This window comes from Rhipicephalus microplus, chromosome 4 (genome assembly GCF_043290135.1).
Source record: "Rhipicephalus microplus isolate Deutch F79 chromosome 4, USDA_Rmic, whole genome shotgun sequence".
NCBI classification, from domain to species: Eukaryota; Metazoa; Arthropoda; class Arachnida; order Ixodida; family Ixodidae; genus Rhipicephalus; species Rhipicephalus microplus.
In genome coordinates, this window is record NC_134703.1 from 10,210,669 (window position 1) to 10,232,566 (window position 21,898).

At 45.8% G+C, this 21,898-nt stretch overlaps 1 protein-coding gene across 1 annotated transcript in view; it reads right to left on the bottom strand.

Annotated features, from left to right (window-relative positions):
• The window catches only part of LOC119171524 (atrial natriuretic peptide receptor 1-like), a 642,832-nt gene extending 626,153 nt beyond the window's left edge, over positions 1-16,679 (bottom strand). Inside the window, exon 1 of the mRNA XM_075892142.1 lies at positions 15,604-16,679. Coding sequence (XP_075748257.1) covers positions 15,604-16,366 — 763 coding nt within the window. The 5' untranslated portion in view covers positions 16,367-16,679. The remainder of the gene's footprint in view (positions 1-15,603) is intronic.
• Between the last annotated feature and the right edge of the window lie 5,219 nt (positions 16,680-21,898).

Below are 21,898 nucleotides of genomic sequence, written 5' to 3' on the forward strand. Positions count from 1 at the left end.
TCATGACGAGCACATAACGACGTAAACTAGATCGTTTACTGCTGAGTCTACAAGGCATCCCAACCGCCCATTCTTCTTTAGCTGCCATATTTTGTATATGCGGACTCGAATTAAGATTTTAGGTATGAGTCACTCCTAAATACTTAATCGATTCCACCAGCGGGATTAGATCCTGTCTTTAGTTACTCATGGTATCCTTGAAGAGCCAAACGAGACAGAAACTGATCTGAAGCGTAAAGTTATTACTGAAACACTCGAAAATAGACTAGGTGTTAAGTGCATCTCTAGTGACCGTATTCACAGACTTGGAAGGACTGAATGTAAAAGACCAGTAATAATATTTTTACAGGATTATAACGAGAAAGTAGCATTTTTAAGAATGTTTCAAAGCTGAAGGGATCAAACCGTTTTGTTCAGAATCACTATTCCCAAGTCACTTTGAAGAAATGTAAACTATTATGGTAAATTGCGAAGCATGACAAGTGGCTCGGAAAGAAAGTTTCACTTCAGCACAAAGCTACGGATTGATAATGATGTATTCATCTAGAATGAAACAACAAACCAACGTGAGATAACTTCTGGTTTTCGTGGCAATGTACATTATACTTGACAAGTCAAGGAAAGGCTTGTTAGATTACTGAACACTTACGCACGCAGTATAGTGAATAAAACTAATCAATTAGAATCGGTTCTTTTGTCGCACTCCCCACATTTTATGGTTATAACGGAAACCTGGCTACACGATGAAGTTAGTGACAAAGACTTAATCCCACCTAGCTACAAAATAACTCGACGAGATAGAACCTCTAGGGGTGGTGGTGTGACCATTGTTGCGAAATCGTCTGGTCAGGTAATTTTGTTGATCCAATCGAAGGACACTGAAAGCCTCATGTCTTTGTTTTATGTGCCTTTTACAGGCCACCTGACTCAGCCCCTGAGTACTTATTAAAAATTAGTGACCACATTTCACAATTCAGTAAAAGTAAACTTCTGGTGGTTGGCGATTTCAACCTAGCAGGCATTGACTGGGATCGTATCAAATCGGGTTCTGTACGTGACGCAAACGTTCTTTTTGATTTTGTGCTTGGCCACAATCTTGTACAAGTAGTTCGCGAGCCTACTAGACATTGAACCAGTTTCGACTCGCCCCTTGATCTCGTCTTTCTTGATCGTTCCTTTTCTAATTACCATGTATCTGTCAAGCCTGGCCTATCTGACCATGAAATTGTTGCTGTATACTTTTCGCTGAATGTTAAACATACGCCTGACACGCATGCAACTCTGATTGTGAAAGATTTTGCACGGGCTGACGATATCAATGTAATAGAATATCTTGAATCTTGCTTTTGGGAATTTCCCGCGAGTGACGTCCTTGAGCTTTGGACCAAGTTTAAAGCCATGTGCTTAATCTGCACGGATCAGTTCGTACCAAACAAGCGTTTAAGACCAACTAAACACACACCTCGGATGAACAGGCGTACTATTCAGTTAAAACGTAAAGCATTACGAAAAAAAGGAGCTGCTGCCGTTAATTTAACCACTGTTCGTATAGATCTGTCGGAATCTATCACAGAAGCAAAGACATTTTATTTCAGCAACACTTTACCTAACTTTAGAAGGGAAGACCCACAGAAGGTTTGGAACTTTATTAAGGAGCAAAACAAATCGATAACGAGCATTACCCACGACGGTACTGCAATAACTGACCCCAAAAGCATTGCTAATCTTTTAAATGCCCACTTTCATAGTGTCTTCTCCCCGTCTACTCAGCCTTCTTCTCAAATTTCACGGTCCTCCTTTTCGGATATCAATATTTCTCAATAAGGTGCGCTTGACATGCTTCTACGATTGAAGACGAAATCTTCCGTCGGTCTTGATAGCATTCCCAACTCCTTCCTCTGGCGTTACGCTGGACCACTAAGCAAATTTCTCATCGCAATCTTTCAGGTCTTTCTTGAATCCGCGATACTTCCACCAGATTGAAAAATTGCACGCATTGTACCAATTTTAAAAAAAGGGCGACCCATCTTCAGTCTTAAATTACCATCCAATTTCTATTTTATCATATTTTTGCTAAATGATTGAGCATATTGTTTCGGACTACATTAATAACTCTTCAAATGAGCATGACATTCTAACTCCTTTTCAACATGGCTTTAGGAAGGGTCTTTCGATAATCACCCAATTGCGTACGGTCATACATTCTTTCGCTTCTGTTCTTGACAGAGGTGGACAAATTGACGTTATATTTCTAGATTTTCAAAAGGCTTTTGATGTAGTTTTTCATGACAAATTAATCTGCAAATTACAGTTCCTTGGTTTTCCTGGCTTCATCCTATCATGGATATCTGCTTATTTATTGCATCGGAAACAGTGTGTTATCATTGACGGACAACAATCTGACTCTTTCCCGGTAACCTCAGGGGTCCCTCGGGGAAGTGTACTTGGCCCACTATTATTCCTTATTTATTGCAACGACATAACAGATGTCATACAAGCCCTAGTAAATATTCGTATTTTCACAGACGATCGCGTTATTTTAACGAAATTAATAGAGTTGAAGACCTTTGGGCAACCTTAAACAGTATTTTTAAGTGGAGCAATAAATGGGGCATGAAACTAAATTCTTCTAAGTCTGTGCTCCTGCGTATAACTAAAGAAAACAGTACCCCTGAAGTTTTCATGCTCCATTGGCCAAGACCCATTGATTGAAGTTAAGGAGTACAAGTATCCTGGAGTTATCATTACTAACGACCTCAACTGGAGCACCCACATTTCTAACACCGCCTCTTCAGCTTTCAGAAAATTATGTGTACTTCGACGCAAGCCTAAACATGCATGCCATGACGTGAAAACTTTAGCCTATACCACTTTTATCAGACCTAAGTTAGAATAGACCTGTATTATTTGGGATCCTTTCAACAAAACCAATAATAATTGTCTTGAAATCATACAGAGAAAATACATGCGATTCATTTTTTCTAAATACATCCGCGAGGATTCTGTAACTGATCTTGTACGTTCTAACGGTTTTTACACACTTCAAATGAGGCGTAAAATATCCCGACTGAAGTTCCTCCATTCTTTGTTAAATCGCAATTTTTTTTATAGATCCCAGTCCTTACATAACCCTTTCTGAGACTAGGAGAATCCGTCATTCCCATCCCCTCACACTCTCCCCTTATGTTGCCAGATCTAAACTCTTTAAATATTTTTTTCCCACACCATAGAAGAATGAAACTTAATATCTTTTGATCGTCTGGACTCGACTGAATCAATACAGAATTACTTCTTCACTATTTCCTAATTATACTTTATTTAGAGTTGTTTTTTTATCGTTACCCGACTTGTTCATGATACTCAATGGTACTTTGCACATGTATTTATGTTGTACCCTGCCCCTCCTGCATGGGCCACATGGCCTGCAGTATTTTGTAAATAAATAAATTAAAAATAAATAAATAAATAAAGTACGAAAATTTGAGCACTTAGTGGGAAAACTACGAGTGTACTTTTCCTGATGTTTAATGATAAATTAATTTTGTCTAACCACGTATCATGAGCCCTCATATATAACTGTAGCTTCTGATATAGTGCATGTATATCTGCAGGTGTAGCAAAAAATGTGATGTCATCAGCATGTGTACGGCGTGTTGTACAGCAATAATACACAATAAAGAATTGAATAATAATGGTGACAATACCGAACCTTAGGGGGAGACATCTAGTTTGTTTCAATGGTGCTGCGAGCCTGCCGATTACACTGACGGTCGCCGGCGCACTCGTGGCAGCCCCTGGCAGTTTCGGCCGAAGCTTGGAGCAACAAACAACGTTCCTGGTCTGGCTCAACGTCTTCTTCCCTGGGCCGAGCAGCCTCGAACCCCTAGATTTAGAGCCCAGCGCCAAAGTTTATACTTGGAAGAAGATGCGCCAGATTGAGGGCAATAAAATTCTTTGGCTTTTCGAAAGCAGTAAACTCATGCCACAAAAAATGATAAAGCTACGTGCGTAAGCGAACTTAATAATTTAACGTGTTCAACACTGCCATAAGCTTCAGTAATACCTAAACTTACTATGGCTGCAACATTTTTTTTTCTAAACGAGCTACTTGCATCCTGCGTTCTAAATCAACATGACACACCAAAAGAAACAGCTAGGCCTAAATCTAATTCGGCATGGGCCTAAAATCATGTTTTCCTCAAACAATTCTTAGCCTGTAATGACCTCTATCCCAAATTGTACAATTCTTTCAATTAGTTTTACCAGTTTAGATGTGAGTGAAACAGGCCCAAGGCTATCTAAAGTAAACCCAGCTCCATGTTTCTTTAATAAAGACAATTTGTTCACTATTGTTCACTCTGGCAGAATCGATGAATTTCTAATGTAGTGGTTAACTCTTGCAAGTAAATCGTGAGGTGATACCGTATGTATATTATTTATTACTGATGCAGTTATTCCACCAGAGCCTGGAGCAGAATTGGGCAATATTTTCGACTCTTCTGCTATTTCCGACATTAACTTCTCCAATATTACAGCTTTTAGCAGGATACGTTAGGTGGTAAAAGTAATCACCCGTGAAGCGATACCCCAGCCCTTTAGCAATACTTTCCAGAAAACAACACAACTCACTTGGCGTTGAGATTCACGATTCGATATTCATTGGCGATTGAATTACTTCCTGGCTTTAAGGAATGAAAAAGTGATTTCCTGTTTCTAGGCTTCGAAAAAAACTCTAGCTATCCTTCGCAGTGGAAACTGTTCGCTTAATCTGCAGCCGCGTATTTGTAATCGCTCAAGTCTCTAGGGCATTTGCTATAGAGAAGTTTTCGCGACGCCACTTTTCTTAGCCTGTAATGACGTGAACAATCATAGTTCCACCGATGCTTCAAAGAACGCTGTTTAGATACCTGCACTGTATCTCACCCCCTCACCAGAGAAGGTGAGATACCTCACCAGAAAAGGGTTGGCCACCCTGGTGCAGTATCTGGCCACTACCTCCCACATGCATACGTCAAATAACTCACGGCCCTCAGTCCCCAGCAGCTGCGAAGCAACTGACCACGGCGGCAATCAGATCTGCAACGCAGCAGAGGGTGCTAAGAATCTCTGGATCCGGACAGGCCGCTATTGGAACCTGAACTTGGCAACGTTTAGCGCTAGAACCTTATCTAGTGAGGGAAGTCTAGCTGTACTATTCGAGGAGCTAGAGGGTGTTAAATGGGATATAATAGGGCACAGTGAGGTTAGGAGGACAGATGAGGCCTATACTGTGCTACAGAATGGGCACGTCCTTTGCTCTCAGGGCTTGGCAGACAGAAGAGAACTGGGAGTGGGGTTCCTAATCCACAGAAACATAGCTGGCAACATAGAGTAATACTATAGCATTAATGAAAGGGTGGTAGGTATTGTAATTAAACTGAATAAAAGATACAAGATGAAGGTAGTACAGGCTTACGCGCCTACATCCAGCCATGATGACGCTTCAGTTGAAAGCTTCTATGAAGATGTGGAATCGGCAATGAGTAAGGTAAAAACACAGTATACTATAGTGATGGGCGACTTTAATTCAAAGGTAGGTGTGCCGTCCCCTCTCGAAGAGAGTGGCCAGGAGCCGTGTTTTCCTTTCAAGTGCCGCCAACGGAAGTGGGGGAGACGCTTAATCCCCTAATAGGGGCTACTTCCACGTCTTGAAACCCCATTTTCCTTTGTTATGGCCACTTTAAACGGGCACCGCAAACGACCTTCAGAGCGTCATTTGTCATCTTTTCTGTCAGCTCACGGAGAGAGTGAAAACACCGGTCGTCGACGGAAGAAGAAATGCCAAGTGGCGGGCAGACTCACCCTACCAGCCCGAGCAACAGCACCGCTTTTTTACGGGGGACTTACTGAGTGCTTGTGAATGTTTGTTGAAATGTGACCCCAATTCCTGTTAATTAAAGTTACTTTTGTTTAAGTGTTCACGAGTGTTCGACCGTTAACTGGCTGGATAGCGGACGCTTTGACCCGTCAAATGCGAGCTGCGAGACCAGCATAGTAGGGAAGAAGCAGGCTGGAGACCAGGCAGTAGGAGATTATGGAATCGGCACTAGAAACGCCAGGGGAAAGCTACTAGTAGAATTCGCAGAACGCAATAATTTGCGGATTTTGAATACCTTCTACCGAAAACGAGAAAACCGCAAGTGGACATGGAGGAGCCCTATTGGCGAAAATAAGAACGAAATAGACTTTATAATGACTGCACACCCAGGAATCGTGCAGGATGTGAAAGTGGTTGGCAAGGTACGATGCAGTGACCATAGAATGGTACGGTCTCGAATTCGCCTAGACTTGAAGAAGAAACGACAGAAACTGATACGCAAGAAGCCAATCAATGAGCTAGCACTGAGAGGGAAAGTACAGGAATTCAGAGTGTCTCTGCAGAACAGGTACTCGGCTCTTAGTGAGGAAACCAACCTTAGCGTAAATACAATGAATGATAATCTGACGAGTATCATTACGGAGTGTGCAGTGGAAGTTGGAGGCAGGGTAGTTAGACAGGACACTGGCAAGCTTTCCCAGGAAACGAAGAATCTCATTAAGAAGCGCCAAATCATGAAAGTGTCAAGTACAACAGACAAAATAGAACTGGCAGAGCTTTCGAAGTTGATTAATAGGCGTAAGGTATCCAATCTAAGAAGGTATAAGATGGAGAGAATTGAACACGCTCTGAAAAACGGAGGAAGCGTCAAAGCAGTGAAGAGGAAACTTGTAATAGGCAAAAATCGGATGTATGCACTAAGGGACAAAAAATGCAAAATAACTACCGATATTTATAGGATAGTTAAAATAGCGGAGGAGTTTTACAGAGAACTGTACAGTAACCGAGACAACCACGACCTTAATACTGTAAGAACTAGCAGTAACCCAGATGACACCCCACCAGTAATGATAGAAGAAGCCAGAAAAGCTTTGGAGAGCATGCAAAGAGGCAAAGCTGCTGGTGAGGATCAGGTAACATCAGATCTGCTGAAAGATGGAGGACAGATTGTGTTAGAAAAACTAGCCAGCCTGTTTACGAGGTGTCTCCTGACGGGAAGGGTACCAGAGTCTTGGAAGAACGCTAACATCGTCTTAATACATAAGAAAGGAGATGACAAGGACTTGAAGAATTACAGGCCGATCAGCTTGCTCTCTGTAGTATACAAGCTATTTACAAAGGTAATTGCTAACAGAGTAAAGAAAACATTAGAATTCAATCAACCAAAGGAACAAGCAGGATTTCGAACAGGCTACTCAACAATTGATCACATTCATACTATCAATCAGGTAATAGAGAAATGCTCAGAGTATAACCAACCACTATACATAGCCTCCATAGATTACAAGAAGGCGTTTGATTCAGTAGAAATATCAGCCGTCAGGCAGACACTGCGGAATCAGGGCGTAGATAAAGTACATATAAACATTCTGGAAGAAATATACAGGGGATCAACTGCTACCATAGTGCTTCATAAAGAAAGCAACAGAATACTAATCAAGAAGGGTGTAAGGCAGGGGGACACAATCTCCCCAATGCTATTTACCGCGTGCTTACAGGAGGTTTTCAGAAGCCTAAAATGGGAACAGTTAGGGATAAGAGTTAATGGAGGATACCTTAGTAACCTGCGCTTCGCCGATGACATTGCATTGCTGAGTAACTCAGGGGACGAAATGCAACTCATGATTACGGAGTTAGACAAGGAGAGCAGAAAGGTTCGTCTTAAAATTAATCTGCAGAAAACGAAAGTAATGCACAACAACCTCGGAAAGGAGCAGCGCTTCGAGGTAGGTAATAGTGCACTTGAAGTTGTAAAAGACTATGTCTACTTAGGGCAGGTAATAACCGCAGAGCCTAACCACGAGATTTAAGTAACTAGAAGAATAAGAATGGGGTGGAGCACATTCGGCAAGCACTCTCAAATTATGACAGGTAGATTGCCACTATCCCTCAAGAGGAAGGTATATAACAGCTGTATCTTGCCGGTACTTAGCTACGGAGCAGAAACCTGGAGACTTACAAAGAGGGTTCAGCTTAAATTAAGGACGACGCGGCGAGCAATGGAAAGCAAAATGGTAGGTGTAACCTTAAGAGACAAGAAGAGAGCAGAGTGGATTAGGGAACAAACGGGGGTTAAGGATATCATGGTTGAAATAAAGAAGAGGAAATGGACATGGGCCGGGCATGTAGCGCGTAGACAGGATAACCGCTGGTCATTAAGGGTAACTAACTGGATTCCCAGAGAAAGGAAGCGGGTTAGGGGGAGACAGAAGGTTAGGTGGGCAGATGAGATTAAGAAGTTTGCGGGTATAAATTGGCAGCAGCAAGCACAGGACCGGGTTAACCAGCGGAACATGGGAGAGGGCTTTGTCCTGCCGTGGACGTAGTGAGGCTGATGATGATGATGATGACTGTGAAGCTAGCTTCATTTAAGGATTGTTTTAGAACATCACTAAAGTTTATAACGTTCCGCTTTTCATTTTCATCTGTTCCTTTTGACAAAGCCACACGTAGTGTCTCCTCACATATACCAAATTTGGTGTTATGTAACGTAAGTGGAAAACATGACTACATACTGCGCTGATGATGCACTTACAGCAGCCGTTTCGCTGGCTTCACACATACCAAATTTGATATTATGTGACGTGAATGGACAATGAAGGCAAATGACACGTCTAAACATAATAATCATGATATGCGTGTCAAGTAAAAACATGACTACATAACAAGCTCATGATGCGCTCGTGACCGTTTCGATAGCTTCACATATACCAAATTTGGTGTTACTTTACGTGAGTGAATGAGGAAGGTAATTGACTGGTGCAAACATAACAACCATGGCATGCGTGTCATGTAAGAACATAACTATATACCACGCTCATGATGCGCTCGCAGTCGTTTCGCTGGCTTCACATACGCCAATTTTGGTATAACGTGACATGAATGAATGACGAAGATATGTGACTGCTTCAAACATGATAATCATTAGGTGCGTGTGATGCAACAACATGATTACATGCCACGCTCATGATGCCCTTGCGGCCGTTTTACTAGCTTCACATACCAAATTTGGTATTACGGGAAGTGAATGGATGATGAAGGTATTTGACTGGTGCAAACATGACAACCATGACATGCGTGTCATGTAAGAACATGACTACATACCACGCTCATGATGCACTCGTGGCCATTTGGCTAACTCACTATATACCAAATTTATTATGTGACGTGAATGGACAACGAAGATAACCCTATACACTGACAAAAAAAAAGCATCCCCAGCGTGATGCCAGTACGTTTTTTGGCACTGGTACACGCTGGAAACCCTGGTAAACGCTGGTATTTACTGTCGCTCATTGGGCGCACTGAGAAATAGCTGTGTCGCACTGATAGGGGCGCTGGCTTAACCACTGTGATGCTGGGAAGTGCTGGAAGCGCTGAAATTTTCACTGGAAAGTGCTGGTGCATACTGGAGCTCACACTGTTTCTACCAGCGCAGCATGCACATTTATGTAGCGTGTGCCGTGTTATGTTTCGGTGTCGTTGCATATAAAACGCTTTATTCGACGGCACGGATAGATGCTACCCTAACATATCCCGAGCATGCGTGATTCTCGTAGTGCACGTAAGTACGTATTGCAGCAATTAATGCAGGTTTTTCGCATGCCCCCGCGTATATTATATTCACATCACGCGTGTACTGCTGCAGCAATTTCATGTTGCAGTGTTTATAGGCCTGAAGCTGGGCGCCACTTATAACAAAAACAGGAAATCGTTTATGCCGCCAAGTTGACGAAACGTAACTGAGCTCTTTCCATCACTTCGCAGGCTTCTCAGCAGAGGCGAGAGAAACGGCTGTCGTTGGATTCCGTCACAACGTAAATGGATGTCTGGTCATGCTTATTCTTCTACTTACTTCAGATAACAGTTAGAAATGTTCCGAAGCTCAAATGCAGAAAGTTCCACCATCCCAACTCAGCCGCGTCGAGAGAGGTTTTGCCCAGTGTTCCAAAAGGACTTGTTTTTAGGCTAGTTGGTGCATACTTGGTGCAGAAGACTGAGGCGCAAAAAACATAACGTGAAGCAGAAAGAGCAGGAGAGAAGACAGAACAGCGCCAACTACCAACTGTTTAATAGCGCCAACTACCAACTTCTACTTACTTCATTAAACAGTTGCCAGTTGGCGCTGTTCTGTCTTCTATCCTGCTCTTTCTGCTTCACGTTATGTTTTTTGCGCCTCAGTCTTCTGCACCAATTTCGCCCAGTTCCCGGCCCAGCGAGCATTAGACTTTTCGTTCCGGCCACGTCGGTGCACATTTTACCGTCCCTTCTTGCTTTAAGAACACACAATTTTAAAGTGTGAGAAAAATGCATAGTTTGGACATCCATCAACCTAAATAAACTCTTCTGCCTTGTGTCGATGCCCGCACAAGGATCCCTGGCGGTCGATGCGTCGCACTCTCAGCTACGCAGGCTGTCACCGAAAACTCCCAGCCGCACTAGCCGGTCTCTGACCCATATGTAAGAACATGCAATTTCTAGTTGGTAATTTGGTACGCCTTCGTGAACTAACCCACTGGCATACGTTTTCAGCGGATTGTATTATTTTTTTTGATCGGTATACTTAGTTGTTGCTATTGATATATTTCAAAAGCGCACACTGGCCCACCCGCTGTATACAGCCAGGGAAGGCCAGAAAAAGACCTGTCGCTCAATATCACCATCTCGGCAATGCATGTCTGGCAATGTTTGACCTCCTACTTACTTCAGTTAAGGTAACACTTAGAAATGTTACAAAGCTCAAATGCAGCAACTTCAAGCATCGCAACTCAGCTGCGTCGAGAGCGGGCTTACCCACCCTATTGAAGAAACGTCCATCATAAGAATGGTGGAGTCCACCATCCGCCATTATGGTAGATTATGGTGCTGGAAATGTTGGTAACACATGGTGTATGGCGGAGCGGATGGTGGATGGCGCGCTCCAGCCGGCAATGCTGAAGCGCGAAGCAGCGTCAAAACCACAGTGACGAGCTGCCACTAAAGAAATATTGTGTCATTTACCTTCGTCTTCTATTCATGTCACGTGATACCAAATTTAGTATATGTGGAGCCAGTGAAATGGCCGCGAGCACACTATGAGCGTGGTACGTTGTAATGTTCTTACCTGATACGCGTGTCAGGATTATCATGTTTGCACCAGTAATATATTCCATCATCCATTCATGTCACGTAACATCAAATTTGGTACATGTGTAGCTAGCAAAACGGCCGCGAACGCTTCACGAAGGGCCCAATATATAAATATAATGTATCGTTGACGCGCGCGCACGCTGGGCACAGCGACGCTACGTTAGCGAAACGCGTGCACTCCATAGTCAGACGCCAGGCGCGACCGGCGCAACCAGCGTCCTTCGGTGCGGCCCGACAGCAACCGGCCGAAGTTAGCGCCGATGCGTTACCCAGACAACACTGCGTCTCCCTCTTTTCGTGACGGAGGGATGCCGGATGCACTGAAACACGCAAGCATCAAAGCAACGACGCGCGGTGCACGCCTGCGAGGCAGGACCGGCGCCTGGCGTCGCACACCGGCGTGACGCGACGGAATGAACGCCGGCGAGCATGCGCACTGCGTCACGTCGAAGTGTATTGGCGCCTTGACTCTGGCATGTAGTGATGTTCTCACATGACACGAATCGCATGATTATCATGTTTGCACCAGTCACATACCTTCGTCATCCATTGGCGTCACGTAATACCAAATTTAGCATATGTGAAGCTAGCGAAACGGCCGCTAGCACATCATGAGTGTGGCATGTAGTCATGTTGTTACATGACACGCATGTCGTTATTGTCATGTTTGCACGTGTCATTTACCTATGTCGTCCGTTCGTGTCGGGTAATACAGAGTTTGGCACATGTGAAGCTAGCGAAACGGCCGCGAGCGCATCTTGAGCGCAGCATGTAGCCATGTTGTTACATGACACGGATATAATGTTTATCATGTTTGGTCCCAGTATCATACCTTCTTCGTCCATTTACGTCCCGTAATACCAAATTTTGTATACGTGAAGCTAGCGAAATGGCCGCCAGCGCATCATGAGCGTGGCATGTAGTCATGTTGTTACAAGACAGGCCCGTGGAGCGGCTTGGCCTAACGGTCCCGACATAGGAGTCGCCCGCTGCGCGCTGACGCGCGCATTGCAGGACCACAATAACGTTTCGCAACCAACTCATCTCATGATTGTCGTGTTTGCACCAGTCACATACCTTCAATTATCTATTCGCATTCCTGTAATACTGAGTTCGGTATTTGAAGCCAGCGAAATAGCCGCGAGCGCATGAGCGTGGCATGTAGTCATCTTGTTACATGGCGCGCATCTGATGATTATCATGTTTGCACCAGTCGATTACCTTCATCATCCATTCACGTCCCGTAATACCACATTTGTTATATGCCGAGCTAGCGAAACAGCTGCGAGCGCATCATGGGTGTGGCATGTAGCCATGTTGCTACATGACACGCATGTCATGATTTCCATGTTAGGGTCTATCGCTTGTGTTCGCCGTACAATCATGACTTACCATACCAGTTTTGCAACATACCGTGTGAACGAAACCACCGCAAGAGCTGCAGGACCATGAAATGTATATCATGACATTCATGACACACAACTCATGATTTTCATGTTATGACTAGTCAAATATGTTCTTCATACAGTCATGTTAGGCCATACCAAGTTTGGTATTGATACCATTATCGAAACGGCCAGGAGAGCTAAAAGTCGTTGCCGGCTAGATAGATAGATAGATAGATAGATAGATAGATAGATAGATAGATAGATAGATAGATAGATAGATAGATAGATAGATAGATAGATAGATAGATAGATAGATAGATAGATAGATAGATAGATAGATAGATAGATAGATAGATAGATAGATAGACAGACAGACAGACAGACAGACAGACAGACAGACAGACAGACAGACAGACAGACAGACAGACAGACAGACAGACAGACAGACAGATAGACAGATAGATAGATAGATAGATAGATAGATAGATAGATAGATAGATAGATAGATAGATAGATAGATACGCCCAAAGAGTCACCGAAGTTCACTAAGATATGCTTCGCATTTAAAGGGCCACTCACCAGGTTTGGCATTTTCGAGCTGACAAGCGCAATCCGTAGACGAGGCGTTCATGATCACGTCTGCCAAAATTTGCAACACTAGGGACCGCGAAAATGGGTAAAATTTCAAGATGAACGCTGTTCCCCCTCACCTCTGCCGGCGCACGCCCATAAAATGAGAGCATGACCTGGGCGTAGGAATGGCCCTACGTACACGGTAATGCAATGACGTTGGTTCTCTACGTAGACGACCCTGCTCTGACGTTGTCAGCAGTATACCACGTGACATGGCAGATATTTAACACAACATGCGTAGTTTATGTATTTGTTGCTTTAAGAGATTAATAAAACTAGAAATAAATAATGAGACGCAATAAAAAATTGTGCGCGTTGTTCTTTAATTTTTTCCCATGAAATGCTACGAGATACGGGGCTGATGTGCCAGCGTTTCACATGCGTTCGCGACCCCGCGGTCAGAGCGCTCAGCAGACGACCGCCGTGGAACGCTCCTACGCGTTCGCGCACTCACTGTGCTCATCTACTCTACCGCGTCTAAGCCAGCGTTTCCAAACGATGCCGCAGAAACAGGCAGGAGACCACAAAACAACGCTGCTCAACAAAGCAACGCTGCTCGCGTGCTCGGGGGTTGGACTTGTTTGGGCACGTCATGCGCAGGTCACCTCATGGTCAGATGCTGGAGAGTGTAGGGAAGAAATTTGGCTTGCGAAGGCTACGCGGAGGAGCGGCAAGGGTTTCGAGCTCGCCTCCTCTCATCCGCGTTTCGCACCGATTCAAAAAACCTGTTTTCTCCGATTGTGATGAAGCTATTCGAAAAACTTTTGTGGCAAAATGTTCCTCATCGGATACCCAACAACTTCCACTGTCTAACCAAAATTCGGTATGGGGCCTGGTGGCCCTTTAAAAAGCGGTATTTAGGGGCAAAGCTCCTCAAGGCGTCAACCGTCCGTCCGCGTTATCGCTTGCAACCACCGGTGGCACATACCCATTTGTAACCACCGGTGGCACATACCCGCTCTCTCGAGCACATATCCGCATGTCTACATGTTACGGAAAACGTAGCACGGCGTCATTATCACGCTCTCGGTGTTGACAAAGCGCAGACAGCAGAAATGTGGTACATACTCTCGTTTAGTCCTCGGATTGTCCGCTGGATGGCGGTACTTGTATATGATGAATATATAATAAAAAGAAGCGAGATGGTGGTACTTGAAGTGTTCAGTAGATGAACGGACGGACAGACAGACGCACGGACGGAAGCACGGACGCATTGACGAACGCTTCGCCCCACTCATCATCATTCATTCCGTGGATGTGCTGTGCTTTTTTTCTTAGCCCGCTCCGTTCATTGGAATTATCCGGACCGAAGGTACAGGGTGAAGTATTGCGCGCCTTGCAAGGAGTCAAGAGCATCATCTATACGGGGCATCGGATATACATCTTTTCGGGTGATCTTGTTAACTCACCGGTGTTCAACACAAAATCATACCGATCTATCCTTATTTTGTGTCAAAACAACTGGTGATGACCAAGAGTTGGCAGAGGGCCATACGATGTCTTTTTTTTTTCTTTCTTAGCATGTCGGTCACGTTGTCCGCGATGATTTCGCGCTCAGCCAAGGAGACTCGGTTGTATCGTTATGGAGCATTGGACCAAGAAGGCGGGAAATATTTTTGATAGCGTTGTCATCTGTAGTATAACACTGTGTAATGAAAAGAACATTTTCTTCGTTGAAAAACAGTCGCTTCCAATAGCGTTTTTTAGCTGTAAGATCGCAATAACTATCCCGCACTTCCCCATTCTATCCAGGCCACGTTATCGTCTCAGGTTTTCTAACTTCGAAGAAACTGAATGCCTCTCCCTTGGCGCAGCGCGTGGTGTCACACAAGAACGTCGAAGCTTGCTGCACCCAGTAATTTTCGATACCCGGCCATATTCATTACATATTCATATTGTTCCAAGCACTTTTTATGAAAATAATTACAACGCTTTGTTTGCTTAAACATACCGCCACCCAATTTAAAGCAGAGCGCCACGTGTCTTCCAGTGCTTCATGGGTGACACAAGCTAAACATATCCCAATTCACGCAGCTTCATAAATGTGAGCTTTTACGGGGAAAAAAAGTGCCATAGTTCCCTCACGAGCCTGACACTTTCTTATATTAGCAATTCGTCACCGCTATACAGCGCCTAAGAATTACGTAAGTGTTATTCATGTTTAGTTTCACTCATGCACAGTATTTTATTTTGGCAATGGTGGAGGATGGCGTCAAGAAACGTATCCTTCATTCCTGCCTCCGAAGCATCATCGGTAAACACAAATGCGACAACACCTAAGACTAGCCTCATCGCTCTCGCCCATCTCTTTTGAACTGCCCTCCATGGTAATTTATCGAAAATATCTCCTTAGAGTGGGAAACGGTGCAAACTTACTGCGCGCCTTCTGGGAGATCTTTCGAAGCATCGAACGTATCTCGTGAAAGTCCTCGTTCTCGTCGAAGGAGTGATGCGTGGCGTTCTTTCCGAGAGCTGTGAACACCGACGAAAGCGAGAAGTAGCAGTCGGTGTGGCCCTTGGAGTTGTCGCGGTATTGGTGGAACAGCAGGGCGACCACGGTCCAGTCGAACTGGCGCATCACCTCGACGAACACCTGGCCGAGACTGGAGAAAGAACCGTTCATGCGAGTCAGCAGCCTGTAGTAGATGGACTTGGTGTCAAAGTGCTCGTTCTGGCCGGCAGCGGTCAGCAGGGGCAGCCCCCACTCGGAGGCGTACCGTATCACGGGCGCAAGCACGTACGGGCACGAGGGCCCAAAGAAGACGTCCACGTGGCCCGAGATGTAGTAGTCAAACACGGACAGCGGGCCATTGGTTGACGAACACTTGGTGTCGAAGTAATGTACTACCACGTCGAGCCTCGTCTTGCCCACGGCCACCAGAACGGCTGGGAGGACCTTCTTCAGGGCGTACGGCTGGCCATCATCGTCCGGTGCGAGCACGAGGAACTGCGGCAGCCGGGGCGACGCTCGCCGAAGGCTTTCGGCGCGAATACGCTCGGCCCTACCAATCACCAGGTCCAGGGTAGTCGAGGACGCGGCGTCACGAGACACGGCCACAACGAAAGCGGTCAGTAACACGATCGGAATCCACGCGGGGACGTGTGGCGAGATTCCACGGAGCGCTGCCATGTCCCACATCGACAGCGTACGGTCCCGTGCCGGCGCCCCGACTTACCTCGGGACGCGCGTTCCTCCGATTGCGCGCACGCGGTGAACTACGCGGGCTCGTGGGGAGAGGGAGTTGGAGCTCTCCGAGTGTTCGTTTTTACGCTTTCTGCGCTCCCGCCAAGTGTGTCTCTTCCCTACCGTATTCCACTGGTGTTTGCGGGAGGGAAAAATAGAGGCGAAAAGTGGATGCATATGGTGGTCAGGCTGTAGTCCAAAAAGGCGCCTAGCGCCATCTCACGGAGATTTTTACAAGCAAGCGCACTAGAGAGAATTTCAAACACAGGGGGCGTGGACGTTACCGAACGTTACCTTGGGACATAGGCGTATCAGCCGTGGCAGCAAGGGAAGCGCCAGCCCCTCCCTCCCCCTCCCCCCCCCCCGACACTGAGAAAATTTGGGCGAAAGGGGGTGCTGAGCCCCTCCACTTTTGATAGTGGTCACTCTTGCTGCACGCTGGGAAACCAGCAAGTAAGGTGAAGTTTTCCGTCACAACAATAATCACTCAATTATGTTCTTACGGGAGAATTAATATGTTACTGGCAATGTTACAACATTGTGAACTTATGCCAACATTTCCTCTGTGATGATTTTCCTTGTGGGCTCTTTGCGGTGCGCGTCGCCTATGCGATGCCTTCGCGTTTTGTGCTGTAGTATTGCAGAGCAGGCAAGAGGTGAACACGGGTGCTACAATATTACATCACTTGTTCATGCTTTTCTTCTGCTGTGATTTGTTGTTGAAGCTACAGATGGGAACGAGTTAACTTCTTAAAGACCGGTCAAAGCATTTGCTGCATCCGGAAAATAATTTTCTTCAAAAAGGATAAATAGTCACCGCTGCTCTATCGAAACTGTTGCGAGCCGACGAGGGTGACGAATTGTTTCGGACGCGAAAATTAGGCCAAGGGCGCCATTCCTCAGCCTGTTAAAGTGTGATTGAACTTCGTGGTATCTAGGAAAACGAGTTGTGTCACCTCTGTGTATGCAAATTCATATCATAGTTAGTGCGAGCGCTGCGATGAAGTTATCTCTCTCCCCCCCTCTCTCTTTCTCTCTCTCACTCTCTCTCTCTCTCTCTCTCTCTCTCTCTCTATATATATATATATATATATATATATATATATATATATATATATATATATATATATATATATATATATATATATATATATATATTCTGATGAAGGCCGGACCCACGGCCGAAACGTCAAATAAAATAACTTCGTATGTGCGTCTTCTTTCCTATACGAATATATATATATATATATATATATATATATATATATATATATATATATATATATATATATATATATATATATATATATATATATATATATATATATATATATATATATATATATATATATATATATATATACGATCGAAATCGCTGTAGGACTAGGAACGCTGTAAGACTGTAAGACTACGAAGTCTGTAGAATAAATACGGCCGTTAATGGTGACTCTCGCTGTGCAGATTCCTGCAGGCGTTACGAGATGACCTCCGGCTGTGCGGATTTCAGGGCCTTTCCAAGCTGTCCTAACTTTCTTTAACTTTGCGGTGAACGACCCACTGATGACAGAATAGTCGGCTCCGGTATCGACGAGAGCGGTCACACTGTGGCCGTCGATAAGAACGTCGAGGTCGCTAGTTCGCCGTCTCGCATTGCAGTTCGAGCGTGGCGTCGGGTCACGGCTGCGTCGGCTTGTTCCGCTGCTTCCATGTTGGCGTCGGTGTCTTCTCCGCGACGTGGGCTGGGTTCACGGCTTGACGGGGGCGTCCGGTACATGAACGAAGCAGCACCTTCACCAGATGTCACGGGGTCGTGACGTGGCCGAAGACAGGAGACTTCGTGTTGGGATTTAACTGTTTATTTGGCCGAACCTGTGCCCGGTAAACGGAAAGTCCAATTTCAGCAGCAGTCTCGCACAGATAGCAGTCTCGGACTGATAGCGGCGAACGGAGCGTCGGCCTTCGATCAACAACTGACAAGCGCGAAGCGCGTCGGCATTTATACTCTTGCCGTCGAATGTTCTAGCGTTATCGCTGGTGGTGGCGTAGGTTCCAGAACAATCTGTACCGTTCGCACAGTGGGCGTGATCTTATCGAAATGATCTACTACAGTCCGGAACCTTCTCGAAAACTGCAGGCGCGGTTTGCGCTGAGAATCATGTGGTGTTTTGGAACGATAACAAAAACTTGGGAAATGGAACGTGGCATTATATATATATATATATATATATATATATATATATTGTTACGGATGTGATGGGTTTATTTACACTGAAAAATGTCAGCGCTCTACCGTCACTGCCGAATCACCATCGCTCGAGAGCGTCCGATCTCTTCTTCTTCCTCGCTCTTTCAGTCCGCGTTACATTTCCCTCCGGGCCAGACGAAGCTCACCGAGCGAGTAGAAGCGATCGGTTGTTGTAGGGCTTCAATCGGGCAATATGCACAATTTGCGTCTCGCGCGAACGCCGGTTCTGTCACTCTCGCGACAGCGTAAGTGATGTCACTTAAGCACTGAGTAATGACAAACTGTCCTGAGTACTTAGAAAGAAACTTCTAGCAAAGTCCCTTTTTTCGAACAGGCGTCCACAGCCAGACCAAATCACCTGTAGCGAAAGTCACGGGCGGGTGTTTTGCGTCGTAACGGTCTTTCGCGCGAGCGTGGGCGGAAAGAGTTCGGAGCCGAGCAAGTCGACGAGCTTCTTCGGCGCGACACAAAGTCTGCGCGACACTGGCGTTTTCGTTCGTCGAAAATTGAAGTATGGTGTCAAGGAAACTTTGCGGATGACGAGCATAGAGAAGAAAAAAGGCGTATAACCTGTGACTTCGTGTTTCGCGGTATTAAAGGCGTATGTAACAAAAGGTAATACGGCATCCCAGTTCTTGTGGTCCGCTGCGACGTACATTGAAAGCATGTTGATGATGGTACGATTGGTGCGCTCAGTGAGGCCATTGGTCTGAGGGTGGTATGGCGTGGAATGGCGATACTGACACCCACAAAGCCGTAGCAACTCTTCGACAACGTCAGCGGTAAACTGACGGCCGCGATCACTTATCACCACACGAGGGGCCCCGTGACGAAGTATGATCGAGTGTAGAAGAAACCATGACACATCAGATGATGTGGCTGAAGCAACCGCCATAGTTTCAGTATACCGCGTCAGGTAATCTACGCACACAATAATCCAGCGGCGGCCGGTGGTAGACTTGGGGAAAGGGCCCAGTAAATCTATGCCGACTTTTTCGAATGATGATGTCGGTGGCTTAACCGGCTGCAGTGGGCCGGCCGATGGTGTGGTAGGTTGTTTGTGGCGTTGGCAGGCATCACAACTTGCGACGTAGTGCTTGGTGGTCTTCCAGAGTCGAGGCCAGTAAAAACGTTGTCGGATACGGTGAAGCGTTCGGGCAAATCCAAGGTGCCCAGACGTGATGTCATCGTGCATGGCTTGGAATACCGCAAGACGCAGGCATTCTGGCACGACGAGTAGTAGTGTGGAGCCATGGCTGGAGTAATTCTTGCGATATAGTAGGGCGTCATGAATCACGAATGGCGTGGCGCGTTTAGAGCTACGAGCCACATCAATCATTGGTTTCAGCGAAGGGTCACGCTGTTGTTCGTGACAAAAGACATCCAAATTTGGGAAGTTGGATGAGATTGCGGCCAGGTAGTTGTCAAAATCATCATCATCAGCATCCACAGTTGGAGATGGAAGACGATATAAGCAGTCGGCATCTGCGTGACATCGACCGCTCTTGTAGGTCACAGAATAATTATATTCTTGAAGCCGTAAGGCCCAGCGAGCCAACCAACCAGCTGGGTCACGTAGTCCGACAAGCCAACAAAGCGAATGATGATCTGTGACGATCTTGAACTGCCGGCCGTACAAATAAGGTCTGAACTTTTGGACGGCGAAAACAACTGCAAGACATTCCAGTTCGGTGACCGTATAATTCTTCTCCGCATTAGTCAAAGTACGACTTGCATACGCCACGACGTGCTGCCGGCTATCGTGATATTGAACTAGCACGGCACCAACTCCGATACCACTAGCATCTGTATGCAGTTCCGTGAGTGCCTCCGGGTCGAAATGGCGCAAGAGGGGCCCGGAAGTAAGCAAATATTTCAGCTGCTCGAAAGCAGCCTCACACTCAATAGTCCATCGAAATGGAATGTTTTTGCGGAGCAACTCTGTCAGGGGATGAGCAAGCTGGGCGAAGTCTTTGTTAAACCGATGAAAATAAGAACACAGGCCCACGAAGCTACGGAGATCCTTCAAAGACGTCGGTTGCTTGAAGTCTCGGACAGCACTGATTTTGTGCGGGTCTGGTCGTATACCGTCCTTGTCAACTAGATATCCAAGCACAAGGGCTTGACGCTCACCAAAATGACACTTCTTTGCGTTTAAAACGAGACCAGCTTGTTTGACGCAGTCTAGAACAACGCTAAGCCGATGGTTGTGTTCGTGGAATGTCTTGCCGAAAATAATTACATCATCGAGATAACACATACATATCTCCCATTTGAGACCGCGAAGGATGGAGTCCATGAATCGCTCGAAGGTAACTGGGGCATTGCATAAGCCGAGCTCTTCTCGAACTACCCGACGTACGAGGTAGGAAATGTCTTGGCAGGTGGCGACGTCCATACTTGCGACAGTGGAAACATTGTCCAAGCGCCCGAACTTGGGTAAAATTCTTCGGGTCTTCAACGCCTCGAATGCGCGACGCTGCTGCCTGAAAATCGAAGCAGTGTTCAAGTTTTCTTTTGTTATCAAAAAATTGTACACGTCCTCGGCGATGCCTTTCAACAAATGACCGACTTTGTCTTCGTCAGACATATTTGCGTTGACAATTCCGCAAAGCTTCAACACTTCTTCAATGTAGGTTGTGCCCGTCTCGCCGGGCAACTGAGCCCTACGTGACAGCGTTTGCTCAGCTTTCTTTTTCATGGAACTCGTGTCCCCAAAGCAGGCCTTCAGTTCCTTAACAAATATATCTTAAGTGGGGAGGACATGTTCATGGTTCTCAAACCAAAGCAAGGCTGTCCCGGCAAGGAAGAATACTACGTTCACGAGCTTCGCCGGTGCGCCCCATTCATAGTAGCGGCTCACTCTGTCGAAGTGTTTTAACCAAGCGTCCACGTCTTCGTCAATTTTACCTGAGAAAATTCGTGGCTCAGGTGCCCAGTAGTCTGGTTGTCGAGGTCGACGGCCACCTTGTGCCGTGTCGGTGGCACTGGTGGATGCAGCAGCGTAGGACGTCGATGGGATTGCTGTGTCGTCGTTCATGCTGATGTTGTCCGGAGGTAGGCCAGCTAAGCGTCTGCTTCTTCGAAGAACTTCTGCTGCGGGGTCCAGGATGGCAAGTTACCCAGCACCGCTCCACCAAAGCTGTTACGGATGTGATGGGTTTATTTACAATGAAAAATGTCAGCGCTCTACCGTCACTGCCGAATCACCATCGCTCGAGCGCGTCCGATCTCTTCTTCTT